This window comes from Myotis nattereri (genome assembly GCF_964212035.1).
Source record: "Myotis nattereri genome assembly, chromosome: 12".
NCBI classification, from domain to species: domain Eukaryota; kingdom Metazoa; phylum Chordata; class Mammalia; order Chiroptera; family Vespertilionidae; genus Myotis; species Myotis nattereri.
Window position 1 is genome coordinate 58,322,655 of NC_138087.1, and position 22,668 is coordinate 58,345,322.

General features: G+C 38.8%; 1 protein-coding gene across 1 annotated transcript in view; it reads left to right on the top strand.

Moving 5' to 3' along the window:
- Window positions 1–22,668, top strand: part of TMEFF1 (transmembrane protein with EGF like and two follistatin like domains 1) — a 77,505-nt gene that overhangs the window by 36,166 nt on the left and 18,671 nt on the right. The window contains exons 4-7 of the mRNA XM_081103579.1: window positions 740–766; window positions 2,973–3,069; window positions 19,414–19,562; window positions 21,606–21,671. Of these exons, the coding sequence (XP_080959705.1) occupies window positions 740–766; window positions 2,973–3,069; window positions 19,414–19,562; window positions 21,606–21,671 (339 nt within the window). The remainder of the gene's footprint in view (window positions 1–739; window positions 767–2,972; window positions 3,070–19,413; window positions 19,563–21,605; window positions 21,672–22,668) is intronic.

Consider the following 22,668-nt stretch of genomic DNA (forward strand, 5'->3'; position numbering starts at 1 on the left):
CTGCAGCATGACTCGCTATCCAGCGTGCTCTGTGCCATATGTTGGTTCTCTTAGGATTATAAAATCAGTATTTTACATTCATTACGTTTTAGCCTGGCTTCTTGCTGGTAATTTTGAGGGAGGCTTTTTCGTTTCACTAGTAACAAGTCTCCCACCTACATCTTGGTGAGATTCCTTCTGGTTAGGTTTCCTAGAGGAAGTAGATTTCATCAAGAATATGAAAACCGTAACCCTGAGGGTTTTTTTCCTTCTGAACCTTGGGGCATTTCTTAACCTTTTGGCTTTGGGGTTTTAGCCACAGATTTCATTAAGAAGATTTTTGGAGCAAGACCCAAAGCTCTTTCTCTCCCTTTCTCATAAAAACAGCTTCTTCTGTATTTCTCTCACCCTTTAGCAAAATCAAAGTTTTCTTCTACCTTTTAAGTGAGTTCATTAAAATATTTTCTATTTAGCCATTTGCTTTACAATATTTATTGGTCTCTGTGCAAGGCCCCTGGATATTTCCTGAATGGGCTACAAAGATGTCTGAGGTATAGATGGTTATGTGTCCAAAGAATTTATATTTTGAGAAAGGTACAAAATAGGTATGTAAGAATGAACTGGTAGATAGTAAAGAGAAAATGAGAAAAGGGCTGCCTGAGAATGGATATCCCAGTTTGATTTTTGGTAAGAAAATTTCTGTTTGATGAAATTTCCAGGAAAAGTGTTCATCTATACTCTTTTCTTTTTTCTCTCTCAGATAATGGCTCTGGATCTGGAGAAGGAGGTAAGTTTCAGGTATCTTGTGAAGGGCATTTGTTTTCTTTCACTTTGTAAAATAGCTTTATTGAGCTAAAATTCACATACCATGCAGTCTGCACATTTAAAGTGTACAATTCAGTGGCTTTTGGTATGTTCACAGAGTTGTACATCACACAGTCAATTTTAGAACATTTTCATTATCCAGGAAAAACTCCCACCCTTAGCCATAGCCCCCCCTTCCCCAGTTCCCCTGTCCCCCGTAGCCTGGCATCTTTGTTTCAGGCAGTTATTTTTTCACTAAAGCTTTGTTGTTAGAGGAAGGGGAAATGCAGCTCCTGTTGAGCTGAGGTTGTTCCCCACTGCCTCTCCTGGGATCACCCCCACAAGTGATTCTAGCTTGGACCAGAGCATTTGTAACTCTCTCCCACCCCATGCTTACACAGTTTTACTCCCAAGGAATTTTCAGGGTATAGGTTTTCAAAAACTCTAGCGTGAGTTGTACACAGCAAAGAGAAGACTTGCGGAACAAACTCTGGTGAATCTTAAGTTTAATTTAAACCATTAAAATGTTCCTGTTTGGTTTTAATTTTATTGTGCAAATATATGAATTATTTCTGCTATAGAAAACTAATATTTGGAAACAGCCTATAACAAAGTTTACTCTAGATGAGAAGAATTAAGAGTGACTAATCTATCTCAGAGTTTAATGAAGCTGTGATTCTTAATGAGTATCCACTGTCTACAAAATAATGTTTGAGGTACTATGGGGATACACTAACAGAAAACTCACTGGTAAAGTTCACACTTATACAGATGAAACAAATATAGTGTGATCCTTTCAGCACGATTTAACACCTTACTCCAGACTTACGCATTTCATAGAATCCTAAAATTTTACGTTTGGTAGGGATTTTAAGCCACCTAGAGAATAGAAGAACTGTCCTGAGGAAGAAGTTCAGGTATGACAGTTTCAGCTTAAAAAAAAAAAAAAGATGATTACAGCTGTTGAACAATAGAATTTGATTTAAATGGACGTATTTAAGCAGAGACTTCATGATCATGTGTGAAAGGTCAGGTCATAAGTTCCAGATCTTAGAGCTGGAAAGGATTTTAAGAGATCATGTGGTCTAGGCCATATGGTCAGACATTAATTAGGAAACTGTCCTCATTATTATATTAAAGAAATGGAAGTTGATCACAGATATTGGATGTCTTGCCCTGTGGATGTAAACTGAATTGAGTTAGAAAGGCTGAGAGGTTTGCTCAGATTAATACACGAACATAGGCGACCCCCAGGGGGCTGTGGAATTTCTAGATCTCATGATGTTTCTGGGCCTTAGATATACGTAGGATTATGGTCCCTGGAGTCTGTCTGGGAGTGTTCATGAGAATCCGGGCTTAAAATATAGGCAGACACTAAAAATTGGAAGTTTTATCAAAAGGGCACCTTAGGTTTGGGTACTTTCCTTTTAATACCTTTTTACTGATTGATATGCCTTGAATAAAGTGTTTTCCCCAAAACCAGATTGGGAAATTCCTTGAGTAAAGAGTAAATTGGCCTCAAAATGAATCTCTCTCTCCAGTTTGAGATCATTAGGACAGGGTCCACTCAAATTGAGACCCACAAATATAGGGCTCCCTAAAATGTGGGATGTGAGCTGAATTGGGGTCTGGTGGTAGTTATTGTTTTTTTGAGATGAATCATGGGATTCCCACACACTTCTGCATTCTGGGTGTTTTTGGCTGTGGTAAGTGGCAAAGCAGAAAAAGGGGCACATCCTTTGTAAAGAGACGCCCTTTCCTTCTTGGAATTTGAGGATTTTTTTTAGAAACTCTGGAATTAGTTGTTATCTAGTTAGAAAGGCAATTTCAATAGAGTAATCACTGGACTAAAATTATTGCTCATGTTTTTTCCCCCCTCTCTCTCTTAAATAATGTTATATGGTAATTCTTGTAAAGGGAACTAATTATTAAAACCTACCTTATTGCTCCTTTGTGCATAATTTAGTGGATTATTTTGCCAGCACCAATACTTGTTTTTCTCACAGAATATGTTGTACTCAGTATTGGCAACCTTCTTGGACTTTATCGTTGATAGATTTTGGAAGTAATTGTTTTTAAGAGCTTGCGTACCTTTCCCCCAGAAATAGAATATTTGCTGCTGAAATATGAAGCATATCTGGGAAGGATCCTAAATCTTGTTTGAAAATTTAATTTTTCTTTTTAAACAGAAGAGGAAGGGTCAGGGGCAGAAGTTCACAGAAAACACTCCAAGTGTGGACCTTGCAAATATAAAGCTGAGTGTGATGAAGATGCAGAAAACGTTGGGTGAGTTGACTGAGGAAAAGGGATAAACTTATGTGGAGGGTTTTTTTTTTTTTTGTTTTTAAATTATGTTGTAGGAAGGTATCATTTAACCTGCTTCTTTATATTTTATGTGTGCCTTTTATTTTATTTTTCTGTTTAATGCTAGTCTATTGACTTCTCTCTTAAGTTGATATAATGCTGTAGTTATTCAAGTCAGTTTAAAATGTTATATTTTAGAATGAAAATCCATTTGTAATATTTTTTGGTTTTACCTCTGTCTTTTTTTTTTCATTGGTAATTTTATACCAAAGGCTAAAGCAGAAGTACTCTTATTCTAAATTATCCTATTATACTTTCAACTAGTGTCAATACTAGTTTCTTCTTACCTTGAATTTTTACACAAAAATTTTTACGGATATTTTCATGTATTAAAAATTCCAAAACCGCTTCAAAATTTTAGATGATAGTAAGTAAATATTTTATATAAGTAAAATTTATGTATAGAAATCCCAGTTGCACAGACTGACATTATATTGTTTAATTTTTTCGCTCATGTTCAGCCTGGGTAGCATTGTCCAATTTTCCATTCATTCCCTGTAAGAAGCGGTGTTGTTTGGTGGAGTACTAACAATTAATCATCAACACAGTCATGTCTGTTTCTTCCTTTCATCAGGTTGCTGTTTATTCCTAGCCTCAACCTTCTTTTATTTCCCTGTGGTGCTTGCCTTTTTTATGGTTGATTCTAAAAGCCTTACTGCTGACTCCAGGACCTTAGAGCACAAATGGATCTTCCCTGCTTCAATTTACCCTTAGTGCATATTTTAAAATACTTATAGAGATTTACTCATTCTCTCTTACTCATGTGTATTTTTTTGCTGTGTATTTTTCAGTCCTGTGCCTTATTCAGCCTTAAATGCATATGCAAGCCTTTCATTGAGTAGTAGTAATATGCTTTAATTAGCACTAATGCCCAAAGCGAGTTTTACAAGTCAGGATAACACCATTTTCGGCATTATATAATGTCAAAATCAGCTATTTGGATGGGACTCGGTAAAATTAATGTCTGATAATGTACTTGGAATGTATTTCAAAATAGGTGAGGATTGGCCAAAGACCAGTAAGTGCAGTAAAAAGTGAATTCACCAAAGCCCGAATTTGCTGTTTCTGCACGCTGCTCACTTGGATTGACGTGTCTATCCGTTTCAATCTGAGTGGTTTGATTTGGAAGAACATGTTTTCCAAAGTCGATATCAGTCCAAAGACAAGAGAGAAATGAGTAATATGGACTTTCAGAAAGAACAGATAATAGATGTTACACTCTCTTCTTCTCATTTTGTATTAATAATATGGCATGATGGAACACCATTGTGTGTGTGTGTGTGTGTGTGTGTGTGTGTGTGTGTGTACATTTTTAGTTCTTTTCGGTGTTTTTCCTCAGGACTGTTTTATAATAGTGTCCAGAGTCAAAATAGTTGTCCGTGATTGATTGGCTTGGTCTATTGATCTGTTTTTATTCCTTTGACAGTATCTCTCTTCAGTCCTATTTCGTACATTTTTTCTGCTCTCATTTTTCACCCCTAAATTGAAAGAGATCTTGGACTTAGAAGTGGAACAGATTCCATCTAGTCTCAGAGGTGGCCCCAAATGTGACATCTGCACGGTGACATACTCATCTTTCTATGAACACCTCCCCGTGATATAATGGGTAGTCTGTGCCCAATCAAGGCAATCCTGTTGTATGTACTGAATCAATTTTGTGTGTTCTATTTATTTGAGAGCTTGCAACCACTGTTCTTGCAGATACGGACTCTCAGCATAAGGAAGTGGGCACAGACTAGGGGAGGGCTTCCCAGCAATGAGCATGCAGACTCAGGAACCAACACACACTGGGATGGGCAGCTTTGTCCAGGCCAAGAGGTGATGTAATCACCGGGGAAAACGTGAAGGAACAAATTGGTTCCTTTACCTACACAGTAAGTGATTAAGCGACAATGGTTGTTCCTACCATGGAAGGAGACAAAAATAAATGTTAGGGGCATCTAATCTTTTAGTCTATAAAACATTTATTATTGATTGTGGTCGAGTTTAACCATTTATATGTATCTCAGTGATGACTGTGATTTTAAAAAATTCTACTTTTAAATGGGTCATGGAACCAAGAAAGATATATACAGTTTTTATAACTACTTCATGCTTTTCATGAATAGTAACATTTGTCTGAAGGTAATTTTGACCCAGCTATCTAGACCTTTTGGGTATAGAAAACTGAGATGCTGAAATATGGCATTAGCCAGCGTGCCTTGACTTTTATGTAAAAAACCTATTATTTATTAAGAAGGTGTTATATAATTTTTTATTAAAAGATAACATTTTATTTATTAAATACAAGGTCTGAGTTATAAACCACATATTCCTTTCATGACTTAATTATTATAAATTCTACCAGAATCAGAGAATGTTAAGGTTGAATAGGATCTTGAAATTTATTTTCTAATTTAATCCTCTCACTTTACAGATGAGAAAATTGAGGACTGAAGTCAGAGGGTTTTGTAGGGCGGATTCTCCTAAGTTCTAGAACAGTGTGTTTCTTACATCTACCTCCCTGTATTTGTCTGTTTTATTCCTAGAATGAAAGCTATTATCTTTTTCCTACTTCATAGACTGATGCTTAATGACTTTTTAAACGTTATACTTAAAAATATGTTTTTATTGATTTTTTTAGAGAGAGAGGGAGGAAGGGAGAAGGAAAGAGAAACATTGATGAGAGAGAATCATTGATTGGCTGCCTCTTATACACCCCCTACTGGGGATCGAGCCGGCAACCCTGGCATGTGGTGACCTCTTGGTTCCTAGTCAATGCCAACTGCTGAGCTACACAGGGGCTGGGCTGCTTGATGACTTTTTAAAAACAATGCCCTCTTCTTCAGCCTGGTCCCAGCTATGAATACAGTATGTCCTTATCATCTCCTCGTCTCTCTGAGTACTAGGTGCTTTAAAATTTTGTTTAGTTTTTATCTAGACCACCATATGCCAGTTTATCGATTTGCTTATCAGTGAACTTCAGACGTTTTGACCACAACTCCATTTACACTGTGACCCAGCACTGGTATACACATACACATGGTAATAATGCATATTAAGTAAAACAAAATTCTATGAAATATTACATGCAGTGCACTTTAATATTTCTATCCTATTTTCTTAACAATTGCTGGTAGTGATTCACTAAATTGACTTCATAATCCACTAGTGACTATGACCTTCCGTTTGAAAAATATTGCTCTATAACTATAATAGGTATGATATTTCATGTCATACTTTCAGATATGGGTATTCATTTCAAATATTTTATTCTTTCTCATTTTGAAATGTCTTCCCTGTCAGAAGAGTTGTTATATAACCTACCTGGTTTCCCAAGGGCAGCTAAACTCTTTCTCTTGCTTTAGAAAGCCTTTTCTCTTTATCTTGATCATAGTTTTTAAAAAATCTGGCATTTGGCAAGAGGGGATAAATGGTACCTTGTTGATTTTCTGGTGGTAAGAGAAGTGCTAATTTTTTACTTAGCCATTTAAATGGAAATTGATTTAAGTGTATTGTCATCTTAAACAGAGTGTACAGAACATATTTCAACAACATTAGTGTTTAGACGTTGTTACATAAATTACTTTTAGCTCTTTATGGTGGGTAGGGCAAGGAAGCATTATCCAGGCTTTACAGGTGAGGCTGAATTGCTTGTAGCTAAGCAGCAAAACCACTGTGCTATGCGTACATGTGTTTACCATACTGTTCTCAGGGGCCACTGGTGTTCTCAGTAACAGTTTGTTTCACCCCTACGCCTAAAAACCAATTCTGCTTTGTGTTTTGAGTTCTTATATAGTTTCTTTTTAAATATATCTTATTAATTTTTTACAGAGAGGAAAGGAGAGGGATAGAGAGTTAGCAACATCGATCAGCTGCCTCCTGCACACCCCCCACTGGGGATGTGCCTGCAACCAAGGTACATGCCCTTGACCGGAATCAAACCTGGGACCCTTTAGTCCACAGGCTGACACTCTATCCACTGAGCCAAACTGGTCAGGGCACTTACATAGTTTTTAAAAAATAATTTTTCTTCTCCAGTAGGACTCTTAGCTTCTAGGTCTGTCAGTGTGCCTTGCCAGTGGGCCTGACTGTAGATGGCCCCAACTCTTTTTTTTTTTTTTAGATTAGAACCTTCTTCAACTTTATTTTATTATTTTTAAAAATATATTTTTATTGATTTCAGTCAGGAAGGTGGGGGGGGGGGTAGAGGGAGAGAGAGGGAGAGAGAGAGAGAGAGAGATACATACATCAAGGCTGCCTCCCCAATGGGGATCAAGCCCACAACCCAGGCATGTGCCATGACCGGAAATTGAACCATGACCTCCTGGTTCATAGGTCCAAGCTGGCCAGGCAGCCCCAACTCTTAACTTGCTGCTTCACTTCTCTCGCATAAGAAACAAAATGCATGTAGGAACTGTAGCCAATGTAAGAATAAATTCTAAATGTAAAATCAGAGTAAATAGGTCCTTGAGTGAAATGCAGAAACTTTACTCATTGCATGTATTTTATCTCTCTTGTCTGCTCGGTGGCTATTTTAAATTTTTATAGTTTGAACTAGAGGCCTGGTGCTCGTGTACTGGTGGGGTCCCTCAGCCTGACCTGTGCCCTCTCACAATCCGGACCCCTCGGGGGATGTTGGACTGCCGGTTTTGGCCCCATCCCTGTGTGCGAAGCAGCAGGCGGCCGGTGAAGAGCCCGAGCTCGGGCCAGGCGCAGCACCGTTCCTGCGTTCCGCTCATCCCAACTCCGCTGTGCCTGCTGCTGCCACCGTCATGGAGGCGGGAGAGGCGCGTGCCACCACAGCTGTGCTTGCCAGCCTTGAGCCCTGCGTCTGGTGCCATTGGTCAGCTGAGGGGTGCTCCCGCTGTGGGAGTGCACTGACCACCAGGGGGAAGCTCCTGCATTGAATGTCTGCCACCTGGTGGTCAGTGCATGTCATAGTGACCGGTTGACCGGTTGTTTGGTCATTTGGTTGCTTAGGCTTTTATATATATAGAGAGATTATTTTTGCTTCTGAGAGGCTTCCTCCGCCCCTTCTTCCTGAAGCACTGTCTCTCCAGTGGCATTATGGGCTCTGCATGGGTTTGTGGTGGATATCCTCATTCATGCTTAGCTTTTGAATTGATATGTATGGGGAGGAGGTTGAGCTTCCCAGAAATTCGACTCCTGCATGGGTGAGGTTTCAGTATCCCATTGTGACTTTTGTGAAATGTAGAGGATCGACTTTGTACTTAGGCTTAAAAGTTGAAGTACCTGTTTTACAGGAAGTTGTGTTTCTTAAACCACATATTCTTAGCAATCAAATCCCATCTTTATCTAAACTGTGTTTCTAATCTGAAGTTATTGTTGCAAGATAGCCGTCAGCCGTTATCTGGACGGTGGGCCAGGTAATCATAGAACTCCTTCACATCAGTGTCTTTTAAATACCTGACCTAAATCCCTGCCCACGACTGGTTTGAGCAATCTGTGGGTTCATCAGGCATAATGTCGGTGCAGGTGAGTCATAAAAATCCTCAAATTATTTCTTTGAACTTGTCTGTGATGTGCTTTATGGAAATAGTTCCTGCTCTCCTGCCTCTTTGATGTCTGTCTCTTTGGAGAGGCTGTTTCCCTTTTTGCCCTTGAGTGATGGAAGAGCGCAGAGTTGCTCAGAGAATCATGGATGTGTGCAGCATGACCGGCAGCCTTGATAAGCAGTTCACCCACCTGCTGGACATCGCTGTCAATTTTGGGTGCCATGTTCTGTTTTTGATGCAGATTGCTGGTCAGTCTCACAATCTGATCGAGTCTCTCTCTGTCAGGAGGTGCAATGAAATCTTTTCCCTTGTTCACACACAGAGGGGAATGCTTTATATACATCTGTGTCCTCCATCATGCCCTCGTTTCTGGAAACCACATATGCTTCTTAAAAAAAGAAACAAAGAAGTAAATTTTCTGCCATTATCTACTCGCCTATTCTTATTCCCTCCTAATCAAAGATAACTATAATTTTCATCATTGAACATTGCCTTACTCTGGATCCATGGAATAGTAGACTTTTAAAACTATTTACATTTAATAAATTCCTATGGTGGCCCCTTAGATGGTAATGGAAAAATAACTGTATGTTGCTCTTTTCCTCCTGATAATAGGAAATAAACACTACCAAACTTTACTTTATACTAAGTGTAAGTTGGATGTTAGCAATGACAGTCTCCTTTGTCCAGAAATAGTCCCTGGAGCTCTCCACAGCTGCAGGAAAGGTTTCCTTTGAGAGGTTTGCTTTTCAGATGCAGAACACCATATCCCCATGACCTCTTGCTCTGTTTTCCAAATGCTGTTCCCTTTGATACTACTTTGCCTCTGTTATTTCTTTTGTCTGGAGTCCCATCCCCATTTTTTCTGCTTGTTTCTACTCTTCCTTCCAGACGTGGATGGAGCATGACTTGGGTCCGAATCAGCACCTCTTCTTGGAAGCCTCCCTTGCTTGCTCTGTCCCCCAGGCCCTGTGAGTTAGGGGACTGTATTCAGTCCTCCTCCTCGGTCTTGAGAAACAACCTCTGGATAGCAGTTACTATACTGCTGGGAACACTAGCAGATTGTAGGCTCCCTGAGGACAGGGGCTTTGTCTTGTTGATTTCTCTACTGGATGAATTTGCCAGGAGGTTGGGTACCTTAGGGACCCTCCATAGGTCTTTAGTGAACACATGGCAGTTCACACTAGGGCTTCATTATGCTCCACACAGGGTTGTTTGGAGGATTTACTAAAATGTGTGAAAGAGACTCGTCTTGTGCTGAGTCTGTCACAGGTTTCATTAGGTGTTAGTTAAGTCTGAATAACTTCACATGAATTATTTTAAGCTGTTGTTTTCTCACCTGCTAAAATAAACTTACCCTGTTGAGAAGGAATGGCACTTTCTATGTAGAGTAAGGGGAAAGGAAGGGGAAGGATAGATATTTTTCAATAATAATAAAACCTTCCAGATGTGTATAGTATTTGATGACTTCAAAGGACTTTTCCCAAAAGCTTATTTGATTCTTTCACCAGTGTTATGAGGTATTATCCCTATTTTAGAGGCGAGGAGTTGTGACTTGCCAGCATCATAGAGCTAACTCATAGAAGTCATTGAAGCATTTCTTTATGTATGCCTTCATGAAATTCACAATGTTAGGAATTCAAAAACTTGAAGAGACCTTACACTAACAGGTGTGTTTTCCCAGCCTCCCAGTTGTCTGTTCTAGAGGCAGTCACTGCAACCTGTTTCTAATTTAATCTCCCAGAGATTTTATGCATGTACAAGCAAATATGTACGTCTTCTCTTTCTTTTCTTTCTTCAAGCTGATGACAGTACACTATATGCTTTATTTAAAACTTTTATTATAAAATCTACATTGCATACAGACGTGTTTAAAATACAAAAGTTAAGGAATACTACACCTATTAACATCTTGTGTACAAAATCGAACATTGCTGGATTACCAGTGCGAAGCATTAACCCAGCCATGGAAAAGCAAGGGCAGTATGGCCACTGGCACATGAACGCTTGCTGAAGGTACATGGAACAGTCTTTGGGTCAGAGCTGGCTTTCAACTTCCCAGAGGGTTTACAAGATTCCCTTCTTAGGAAGTCGGTGGGCAAGACCATGAGGGAGTCATGGGAACATAGGGCTCTGTATAGTTGAGACACCTGTCAGGATGCCAGCGTCAGCAGGGATGGATGACTGGCAGAAACGCCTTCAGAGAGTGGGCTGTTGTGTGTTTTCTACACTTCTAATCTCATCATGGCCGACTTCCAGGTCTTGGGAGTATCGGTTAAATGAGTGCGCTCATTTGGTTCATGGAGGGGAGTCTAGGAACTTCATCACTACATGATCAAGAGAAGTTAAATACAGGTCAGACTCTGGACCAGGGTTACCTGGGCATCCTGTCCTCTGGCTAAAAAGAGGACCCAGTGGCCTTAGGCGTCTTGGTAATGGCAGCCAGCCACACGACTGTCTACAGAGCTACAGAGGGAAAGTATTTCAGTGTGGACTGGCTGCCCTTTCCATCATGTACGTAGTTGTCTTCTCAGGGTCTTCCTTTAATGAATGTCTTTTCCAACAACAATCAGTTCTCCAATTCTGTACAAACTGGTTGTCCTATAATTAATTTCATTTCAGTTCTGACACTCTCCACTTGGAGTTCGCATAGACCCTGCAGGTGAAGGGCTCAGACCCACGAGACTGTCTCCACTTTAGACACTAGTCACAAATGAGGCCTCTTGCACTTCTGCCCAGCATACTATTAATTTGGAGACCTCCCCTACATTCGATAATTTGCCAAAATGACTCAAATGATTATCGGAACTCAGGAAAGAGCTATGAGTCATCTCCTTAGCATACAAGAGACTCTGCTATCACTGAGAAAGAATGTTTAGGAGCTCCGAGCCAGGAACAGAGGACGAAGACAAAATATATTTTTTGCTATACAACAAGTATCATCCTATAAATTCCTTTATGCCACCCCTATATAGGATACTCTGAGGTTGGGGTATTTTTTTGGTAATTTTTGCCTTTAACTTCTTGGTTTTACTCTCTCATTTTAGTATATCCTTCTGTAGCTTCTTGAGAAAGGGTACAAGATATTTGAAAATATTTTTCACCTACAGCTAATACTGTAACTCAGCAAGTGCATGATTCTAGCTGGGAGGTCATTTTCCCACAATTGTGAAAGCATTGTTCTATTGTCTTCTAGCACCCGGTGTTGCTGTTGAAGTCTGAAGCCATTCCGATTCCTGACCCTTTGTGTATGATTTGTTTTCTCTCTCAGACCATCTTCTTTTGGTCCCCAGTGTCAAGAAATTTCACAAAATTATGCCCTTTCCTAGAAATTTAGTGACTTTGGACTTGTGAAATCTTCCAGTTTATTCTTTCATGATTTTCTTGCATCTCTTTTTTATTTCTGGTACTTCTGTTATTTGGATGTTGGACAGCCTAGATTAGTCCTTTCTCTTTTCTCTCCTATTTTCTATTTAAAAATACTTTTGCTGTGCTTACCGAGAGGTTTCTTCAACTTTATCTTCCAGTACTTTTTTGAGCTTTTTGTTTCTGCTATAATTTTCTAATTTCCCAAAGCTCATTTTTGTTCTCCTGGTGCACCTTTTGTATAACATCCTGTTCTTGCTTTATGATTACAGTATCTTTTTTATGCCTGTGCATTATTAGTTGGTATTCTGTCTGCTGTAAGGATGAGATTTTCTCTTATTCATTTTTATTCAATGAGTTATAATCTGTACTTTGTTTAAGGTTATATGGCTTTATAAAATAAAGTAGGGAGTGTTTTTTCTAGTCTCTGGATGGCTTTGTGTAATAATAGAATTATCTCTTTCTTCTGGATTTGATGCTGTCCTTTCAGGATTTTTGTAAAAAATCAACTGATTTAATTTCTTTAATGATTATAGTATCATTTAGCTTTTATTTCTTTTTTGGTAAAATTTGATAGTTAATATTTTTAAAGTTATTAATTTCACTTGTTTTCAAACTTGCTAACATAGCCATTTATAATAACTTTTAATATTTTAATCCATAATTCCCATTGAGTCTATCATCTTTTTTATTCCTAATATTTTTTTCTCTTTCTTTTTTTCCCATCCTGCTTTATCAATTTGAAAGTCTATTCAAAGGACCAACCTTTGGCTGTATGGATCTTCTCCATTGTAACTTTGCTTTTTCTGCTAAGATATATATCTATAGTTCTATATTTGTATTTATATATTCATAACTATATCATCTATATTTCCCCTGTTTTTGTTTTCATTGGATTTACTTCATTACTAATTTTCTAACTTCTTACATGGATTTAATTTTTAGCCATTCTTTTAGAATTTGAGGAAAAACTTGAAGGAAGTGAAGGACTGAGCCAGGTGGGATATTTGAGGGAAAAGTATTTCAGGGAAAGGGAAAGCCCTGGGGTAGGAGTGTCCTTGGTGTGTTTGAGAGAAAAGTGAGGCCAGTTTAGTGACAATATTTTTCATGACATAAATGTGAAAATAGCTATGTACTTACCTCCTTTCATTTGTCAGTTTTTATGCTGAGATACATGTTTTATGTAACAGCTATCTATGTTACATGTAATTAGTAGAAAGAATACCAGCTCAGCACTCGTTCATTTATGATCTTAGACTTTTTAACTTCCTTCATGTTCAGTTTTTCTATTCATAATTGGTTGTAGTCAGGATTAAATGAGGCACATGTGACTATACCCTCCCGGTAGGTACAGAGTAAATGGTTGTTAAATGTTTTGAATTTGTCATATTTACTAACGTGATTTCTTTCCACTTCACTGCACACTCCTGTGCTTTGGGCATCCTGCCCTCTGCTGCTGTTGCCCGTCTGCAAACACCTGCAATTGCTGTAATCAGTTGTATCAGTGGCCCCTCAAGTCTAATATTTTCTTCCTCTGCTCGTTGTCTCACTGAGCTGGATTCTCCTTGAGCTGGTAATTTTATTTTCTCTCCTCGTGTGCCATTGAAAGCAGCAGCAATGGTTTGTTCTCACAGCTCCTGGTCTTCCATGCAGTGGTGCCATCCCATTGAGGGGGCCGTCTGCCAGACACTGGGCCAAGGCAGGTCCTGATTGAGCGGCAGTGCCCACAGCTGAGTCACTTGTTTCTGGGCTGGAATGGTATCTTGCCTTTGTTGATGAGCCTTTTCACAATCCTGAAACAGTTCTGTAATGCTTTCTTCCATGGGCCACCATTTCTGTTTTACTACCATCCCAATTTTGTCCTAAACCTGGGTCAACAAAGTTTTTCAATAAAGGGCCAGATGGTGAGTATTACATACTTTGCAGGCCACATGTGGTCTCTGTTACATGTCCCCCCCACCCCTTTAAAAATATAAAAGCCATTTTGACTGAAGTTAGTAAATATTCTTCTTATGAATTTTTAATTGTTTTCTGATGCCTTAATTTTAAAATTGTGATATAGAGCATTTATTCAAAAGTGAGTGAATATTTACACGTTTGGTTTAACGCACAAAAATGAAACAAACTTTTGTGAATGCTATCTCCCAAGCCAGAAATATAATATTATCAATACTTCAGAGCTGCCCCCCACAAATCCCTCTCTAATTGCATCTTTCTCCCACCAAGAAGTTATAAATTGAGTAATGGAATAAATCCAATGAAAACAAAACCTGCTATACTGCATCTTGCGGAAATTGTGTCTTTGCTTACTTTATAGTATTACCACATGTGATAGATCTAATAATAATATATTATTTGGCTTTTGATTGATTTTGAATTTTGTATAACTGGAATCATACTACATGTACCTTCTTTTGCTCAACATTATGTATTTAGGATCCATTCATGTTAATGTATACAGCAGTAGTTCGTTCATTTTCGCTGCTTCTTGAATTCATTTGTTGGACTATACCACCTCCTTTTACAGTCTATTTTACTGTTGGTGGCCATCTGGATTGTTTCTGGTATTTGCTCTCATGAATAATGCTGCTGGGAACATTCTCACTCAATTCTCCTGGTGCACATGTGTGAGAGATAGTCCTAATAGGAAGTTGTTGGGCTTTTGCGCGTCTAGCTTTTCACAGTGATGCCTGGTTTCCAAAGTGGTTGTACCAGCAAGCTCTCCCCGCAGCAGAGGGAGAGAATTCCCTTTGCTCCTCATGCTTGTCAGCAGTCGGTGTTGTTCTTGTTCTCAGTTTTTGCCTTTTTAGTGAATTGGGATAGTATCTGTTTCATTGTGGTTTTGATTGCATTTTCCTGATTATTGAACAGTTGAACATCTTTTCACATATATTTCTCCCATAAGCTTCTTCTAGCATTCCTACTTATTTCTATTTATTTTCTACTTATGGCTTTGCCCACTTCTTACCCATTAAGTTATATATCTTTTTTAAAAGTAGATTTTTGTTTATATATTCTAGATACTGATTATTTGTTTTGTTATTCGGCTGTATATTTATATTTTTGTTCTCTTTATGGGACATCCTTCATTTCAAAGTTAAATTTATTGGTCTCTTATTGGTCTAGGTCTTCTGTAACTTTGCCTTTTAAATATAGGTCTTTAATTCACCAGGGATAAGGAAATCTTCAAGCATATAGAAAAGGAGAAAAAAAAGTAGAGCATGACCCCTTCTCATATGTCCATCACTCAGCTTCAAAAAGTCCAGTTTTCTTTCATCTATTTTTACCTCCCCACATTTTGCGGGAGTGGAGGGAGGGAAGTAGTTTAAAGAAAACCCCCAGCATCATGTCTTTCACCTGTAGATATTTTAGTTTTACTGATGTCTGCTTGATATATGACTATAGAGAGAGGCATATTAAGATCTACTATGGTGGATTTGGCTATTTCTCATTGTGGTTTTATCAATTTTTGCTCTATAGATTTTGAGGTTATTTTAACATGTTTAGAATTATTATATCTTCCTGGTGAATGAAATTTTTTATTATTATGAAGGGACCATCTTTCTTTCTCATAATCCTTTTTGCTCTGCAGTCTCTTTCATCTGATATTAGAGACCCATCCAGGTTTCTTCCATTCCAGGTGTCCTTTTATTTTCAACTTTTTGTATCATTAAATTTTTTCCAACTTTTTTTTTATGGTAAAATACACATAACATAAAATTCACCGTCTTAACTACTTTAAGTGTATAGTTTAGTGGTATTAATACATTCATAATGTTGTGCTACTTTATCACTACCTACCTCCAAAACTCTTTTCATCTTGTAAAACTGAAACTCTACCTATTAAAAAATAACTCACCATTGACTCTAGCCCATGGCAACTACCCATATCATTACATTTTAACATTTATCTTATAAGCAACATAGAGCTGGCTTTTGTGTTTTTATTTGGCTTATCTTGGTCTTATCGCAGGAAAATTTAGTTCGCATAAATAAATTATAAGAACTGATATATTTTGATTTTTTTCTATCTTATTTTGTTATTTGACCTTTCCTTGCCCTTGTTTCTTCTTTCTTGCCTTCTTTGGATTTTTTTCTCTATTAGTTTCATGTTATGGGTGTCCCTTATTTTAGTGGTAATCTTGGTAATTTTAACATGCATATTCATCTTATCACAATCTAAAGTTCATCAATATCTCCGTTCTTAAACACTATAATTTCAGTCCTGCCCAATTTGCCTGCTATCATTATAATGTATTTAATTTCCTGTTTAAAATAAACTAGTAACCATACAGAACATTGTTGTTGTCCTATATAATTGGTATTTTGTTAACATTACCTACACTAGAGGCCCGGTGCACAAAAATTAGTGCACTGGGTGGGGGGGGATGACCCTCAGCCAGGCCTGCCCCCTTTCACAGTCCGGGAGCCCTCAGGGGATACCTACTGAGCTTTCCATGGGGAGTGGGCCTAAACTGCAGTCTGGCCTCCCTCTGTGGGAGGTGACCAGGCTGATCAGAGGAAGACACCGCCCCCATCACCCTGCTGCTGCTGCCACTGCCGGCTGTGGCGGCTGTCTGAGCCCATAGCTGCCATGAGCCCATGGGCTGCCTGAGCCCATGGCTACTGTGAGCTCTGGGCTTCGCAGCTGCCTGAGCCCATGGCTGCCATGAGCCCTGGGCCTCGCAGCCGCCGGGGCTCAAGGCTGCCTGAGCCCATGGCTGCCTGAGCCCCGGGCCTCGCAGCCACCGTGGCTTTGTCCAGATGGATGTCCACCCTAATTAGCATATTACCCTTTTATTAGTATAGATATTTATACTTTTGTTCTTCATTTGTGTTTTCATTTCAGTTTTTCTGTATAGGATCATTTTTCCACTGCCTTTAGGATATCTTTTACTAACAGCAGGTGGCAAACTCTCTAGGTTTTTAATTTTTCCAAATTATTTTAATTTACCCTCATACATGGAAGATATTGCTGTATATAGAATTCTATTCTGTCTCAGAACATTGTAGATATTATTTCACAGTATTTTGGGTATAAATACAAATCTGTCTTCAGTATTGCTTTTGAAGGCACTTGTCCCTCTTGCTTCTTTGAAGGTAGTCTTTCTGGCTGCTTTTAAAATATTCTTTTGTTATAAAATTTCATTGTCATATTTCGGTGTCTATATTCCTTTTTAATAAACCTGTTTGGAATTTATTTGGCTTTTTGGATAGTTAGATGATCTTTTTCTAGTCTTAGGAAGTTGGATGGAAAATTGTTGAGCATATTGCTGTTACCTCTTTTGTTTAACTCCTGGAACTCCATTCACATTTTTTTAGGTCTTGTGACTCTGTTATCCACATCTCTTAATCTTTCCTATGTTCTGTCTTTGACTCTGTGCTGTGATCTGGGTAACTTCCTCTGACCTGTCTTCCAGTTTACTGATTCACTTTTACATGATCTAATCTGCTGTTAATTCTGACTGCTAAGTTTTTTGTTTCTACTAATAATATTTATTACAAGTTTCTGTCTGGGCCTTTAAAAATAGGCTTGCTCTGCTCATGGTGTTTTAATTCCTTGTTTGTTGTGTATATGTGAGTGAGTGGGAGTGAGCTGCATATTTCTCTCAGAACTGTATCTTGGGAAATGTTTGAAGTCCAGGATAATGAAGTTGGGTTTCTCCAGAGGAGATTGCATTTGCTTCTGTCAGTTGCTTAGGGCCCCTTGTACTCTTTGGCTTTTATAATAAATTCTAGGTTTGAGGTTTTTTTTAGAACACCCATGTGGTGTTTTAAGTTATAATTACCCATGTGAGGGCTGGATTGTGGTTTTAAATTCTCAGGGGAGATGTTTTTCTTCCCTCTCTTCAATGCTTTGGCTCAGGGCAGCACTCCCCTCTTCCCCTTTAAACAGTCCCCTTGGAATATGGCAACTCATTTTTAGTTTACCCTCACACAGTGGGTTGTAGCTTTTTGAGGTAACAGCTCTTCTAGGGTCTTCAGATTCCTTGCCACAAGTAGGCCAGTATTCCTTGTCTCCTCTTCCCAGAAGCCACAAGGCCATTAGTAATTGGATTTACCCAGTTTGGCCAATACCTTCAAGCGGAACATTAGCTTTAGCAAACTCAGTTGACCTTTCTGTTTCTGTCTTCATTTAACTTTTGTCCTGCATATTCCTTGCTTTCTTGACAACTTATGAATGTATTTAAGAGAATGATTAAAAATATTTTACCCAGGATTTTTTATTGTTTTCAGCAGGAGAGTTAGTCCAGACCCCTTGTCCACCATGTTGCTACAAACTGGTGTCCCTGCATTTTAAATGTTCATATTCCCAACTAGGTTTTACTGTTCTTGTGAGGAGTGACCATGCTTTGGACTCCCTTTGCCTTCTCTGTAGTGAAGTCTTGGTGTTCATTGGACACTAAGTTATACAGGTAGATGTACTGATTTTGAGGACTTCCATTTTATGTTTTATATCTATTATTTATTTTTAAAAATTGATGTTTATTTTCTTTCTTTTAAAATATGTTTATTGATTTTAGAGAGAGAGGAAAGGAGAGAGAGAAAAAAAAAACATTGACGTGAGAGAGAAACATCGCTTGGCTGCCTCCTGCACGCCCCCTACTGGGGATCAAGCCTGCAACCTGGGCATGTGCCCTGACTGGGAATCGAACCAGCTACCTTTTGGTGCACAGACGACCCTTCACCAACTGAGCCACACGACCAGGGCTATATCTATTTCTTTTAAAAAACTGTCTCAGTTACTTGGTGAGGTAGGTATACTATTATTACTTCTTTTTTACAGATCAGTAAACTAAGATTTGGAGGAAGAATCTGGGACACAGATCTGGTAATTACTTGGGCTAGGATTTAGACTCATGACTTTTGAGTTATAATTCTGTGTCCTTTCTAGGATACCGTGTTGCTTTCCAATGGATGTTGATGACAGTTGACATCTCCTGCTTATTGTATCTAGATATGAAAATTCTAGAGTAGGGGTCCTCAAACTATGGCCCGCGGGCCACATGCAAATACAAATATTGTATTTGTTCCCGTTTTGTTTTTTTACTTCAAAATAAGATATGTGCAGTGTGCATAGGAATTTGTTCATAGTTTTTTTTAAACTATAGTCCGGCCCTCCAACGGTCTGAGGGACAGTGAACTGGCCCCTGTTTAAAAAGTGTGAGGACCCCTGTTCTGGAATATTAATTTTGGGGTGAGATTATCTCTAAATTCTTGCCTGAAAGAAATTATTAGCTGAGGATTCACTTGGCTTAAACCAGTCAGGGACTTAAAACAACATGTTGATGTTTGCTACAGAAAGCAGAGACACAGAGGTTCTCTTCTTTGAGGTTGCAGCCTCGTGAAATACATTTGTTGTAAAATAGACCTAGGAGGTAATTTTTGTCTTTTCCTACAGGTGTGTATGTAATATAGACTGCAGTGGATACAGTTTTAACCCCGTGTGTGCTTCTGATGGGAGTTCCTATAACAATCCTTGTTTTGTTCGAGAGGCATCTTGTATAAAGCAAGAACAGATTGACATAAGGCATCTCGGTCATTGCACAGGTAAAATTCATTCTACTTATCCAGAGTCCTTTCTTTAATTTGTATGTCTTTTATCTTATTTGTACACTTTGATAGTGTTCCAAATTTGAAAAATGAGAACTTGATGCTTTATTTTCTTTTTTTATATTTTTGAATTTCTTTAATCTATTACTATTTTAGATTTTATTTTCTCATTTATTTGTATCTTCTGAAAACTCAAACCATGCTTTTTGATTATTTAGTTATGAAGTGGACTTTAACATGGATTTCTAGATACATTCATACTTCTTAAAGGTTGTCTTAAATTTATAATGATTATAGCTGTTTAAGAATTAATCAATTTACTAGTATCTTAATTATAGTAAAACTGTAAATATTGCCATATTTTCTTCGTCTTTTTCTCTAAAGCATAATAGTTTACTTTGTTTCCACATTCTTTCTGTAATTTTTTTTGCCCCTACATATTATGTACTATCAGAACTTATGGTGTGAAGTTATAGAATGTAAGGAAAAATAATTACCTTCAGTAAAAATTCTTTTTGCCCTTTTTGCTTTTTGTCATAGTTTAGAAGCCATGATCCCAACTAAGAATGAATTTTTGTTTTCCATCCCTACTAGAGTTACTCAGGCACTGAAGACAAATGTTTTCAAACCTTTCCTCAGTAAGATGCACAAGGGCTAGGATAATGTATTATTTCCTAGTAACATGCAAGGGCCAGGCACATGCTCATGGACTAACATTGTACACTGTGATTGCTTATTAGGTCTAACAACTCTCCTCTACCTCCTTCCTTTTTTTTAATTTTTTTTTTAATTTATTTCAGAGAGGAAGGGAGAGGGAGAGAGAAATAGAAACATCAGTAAGAGAGAGAATCATTGATCAGCTGCCTCCTTGCATGCCCTCTACTGGGGATCGAGCCCCCAACCCAGGCATATGCCCTTGACCGGAATCGAACCTGGAACTCTTCAGTCCGCAGGGCGACGCTCTATCTATTGAGCCAAACCGGCCAGGGGCTCCTTCCTTTTTTGGACTTATTAAAGGGATATGTTTTTAACTGATCTAAGGGGAAAAGATTGTAAACCAAAATTTGGTACTTTATATTGGTAACAAATTATTTGTGTAATACTGCAAAACTATGTGCAATACTTCTGGTCTAAGCTACCAAATGATACCCAAGAAACTCATCTGAGGATTTCACGGGGGGCATGGCAGAGGAAACCATTTGCTGATAGATAGGTAGATAGTCCACTTAGCTTTGATCTCAAGAAAGTAGTTTGGTTTGTCTTTCTGTCATGTGGTGGCATTTAGAGTCTAGGTTGAAAGAAGAGCTTGGAGAAAATATCTTTTTTCCCCCCAGAAGAACTGGAGCATGGTTGATGATACTACCTGGAATTTCAAATTCAGAGCGGTTGGCCAAGCTTAAGAATTTTGTGAAATGAAATTCATGCAGATTTAGAATCCTTTGGAGTAGTTGACCCTTAACTTTTATTTTGGTCCCCTGTATAATATTTCCATCCACACCTAACTATATCTTCCCTCTCCTCCCCCATGTGTATAGGAAGCTTCAGCTTGTGCTTCCCAGCGGGTATTTACGATTCATTTACAGCCTTCCAAGTCTAGAGACAGTGCACTGTCCGGGGTCATTTTTATGTAAAATTGTCTGAGAACAAGCTGAGATTCTATATTTATCTTAATCTGATATGTTTCCAGGGAAACTGTGGTAGAAGGTAAATCTTGAAACCATTTTCCCTTGGAGAAAGGATTAATCCTTTTTCTTCAGGGTATGCATTATTTTAGTTTGCCCCAGGAAGACTTTTTAAGGCGAAGACATTTGAGGTGCAGTCTAAATGAAATCCGACTGTCCGCCTGCAGAGCGTGTATGCATCTGGGAGGCCCGAGGCCTGAGGCAGAGATGCCACAATAGATCAAGAGAACGGTGGGGAATGTGAGCAGGGGAGTGGACAGAGTTGGGAAGGACCTGGAGCATTTGTAATATTTGGGAGTTACCTGGTATGACTTAAACATCATATGTATCTTAATTTGAAAACTGTTTTCTCTTATAGACACCGATGACACTAGTTTGTTGGGAAAGAAAGATGATGGACTACCATATCGACCAGATGTGAAAGGTACCGAATCATGATTTTTAAAATTTTGGCCAACTATTGAAATGTAGTCACTAGCTGTCCTTAGTAATTCTATGTCTATTATAATGACCTTTCCAACTTGGCTCTCTGTTAAGCAGGATACATTCTGCAGTGATTGTCTAGCTAACAAAAGCCTAAGCGACCTTTATGGCGGAGCAACCAGAAAGACCAGTCGCTATGATGCGCACTGACCTCCAGGAGGCAGATGCTCAACGCAGGAGCTTCCCCCTGGTGGTCAGTGCGCTCCCATAGGGGGAGCGCCGCTCAGCAGAAGCCGGGCCCATGGCTGACGAGCACAGTGGCGGTGGCGGGAGCCTCTCCTCTGTCCACAGGTCTTTCAGCCTTGTTCCCTCTGCCTGGAACTCTTCTTTGCCTATTATTCATTTCAGGCTCAGCTTAAAAGTCATTTCCTTTTGGGAAGTATTCCTTCACCCTTAAATCTAGATTAGGTGCCTCTCTCATAGACTCCCCTGTCCAAGCACATAGTCTACTCTAATTATAGTTGCCTTTTTACTCATCGGTATCTCCCTCTAGGCTATGAGGACAGGAGGCTGTATCTATCATGTTCACGTTTGTATTCCTGACATTTAGTAGAGTGTCTGTTCCATACTTGTCAAAGAATGGATGCAGCTCTAAGCAGCTGTAGGATTTATTTGTACAAAGTCTTACATGCAGTAAAGGTCTGCGCAGAGGCTGGGTTCCGGGTCCCTTGACCTCATGTGCACTGCTCTTTTACTTCTCACTTTCATATCTATTATTTCATTTGATTCTCACAACCACTCTCGGGAAAGGGCCAATAGGAACATCGAAGCTGAATGAGGTTACATCTAAGAACCAAAGGAAGCAGCTGGAAAAATTGTAAGACAGTTCTCAGCAAGAAAGATCTTTTAAGTTGAGCTCCTGGAGGAGAGTGCTCATGAAATGGAGCACTTGAATGTCCAGCATGGAGGCTGAATTAGTGCTTTTCTTGGCCTGTTGA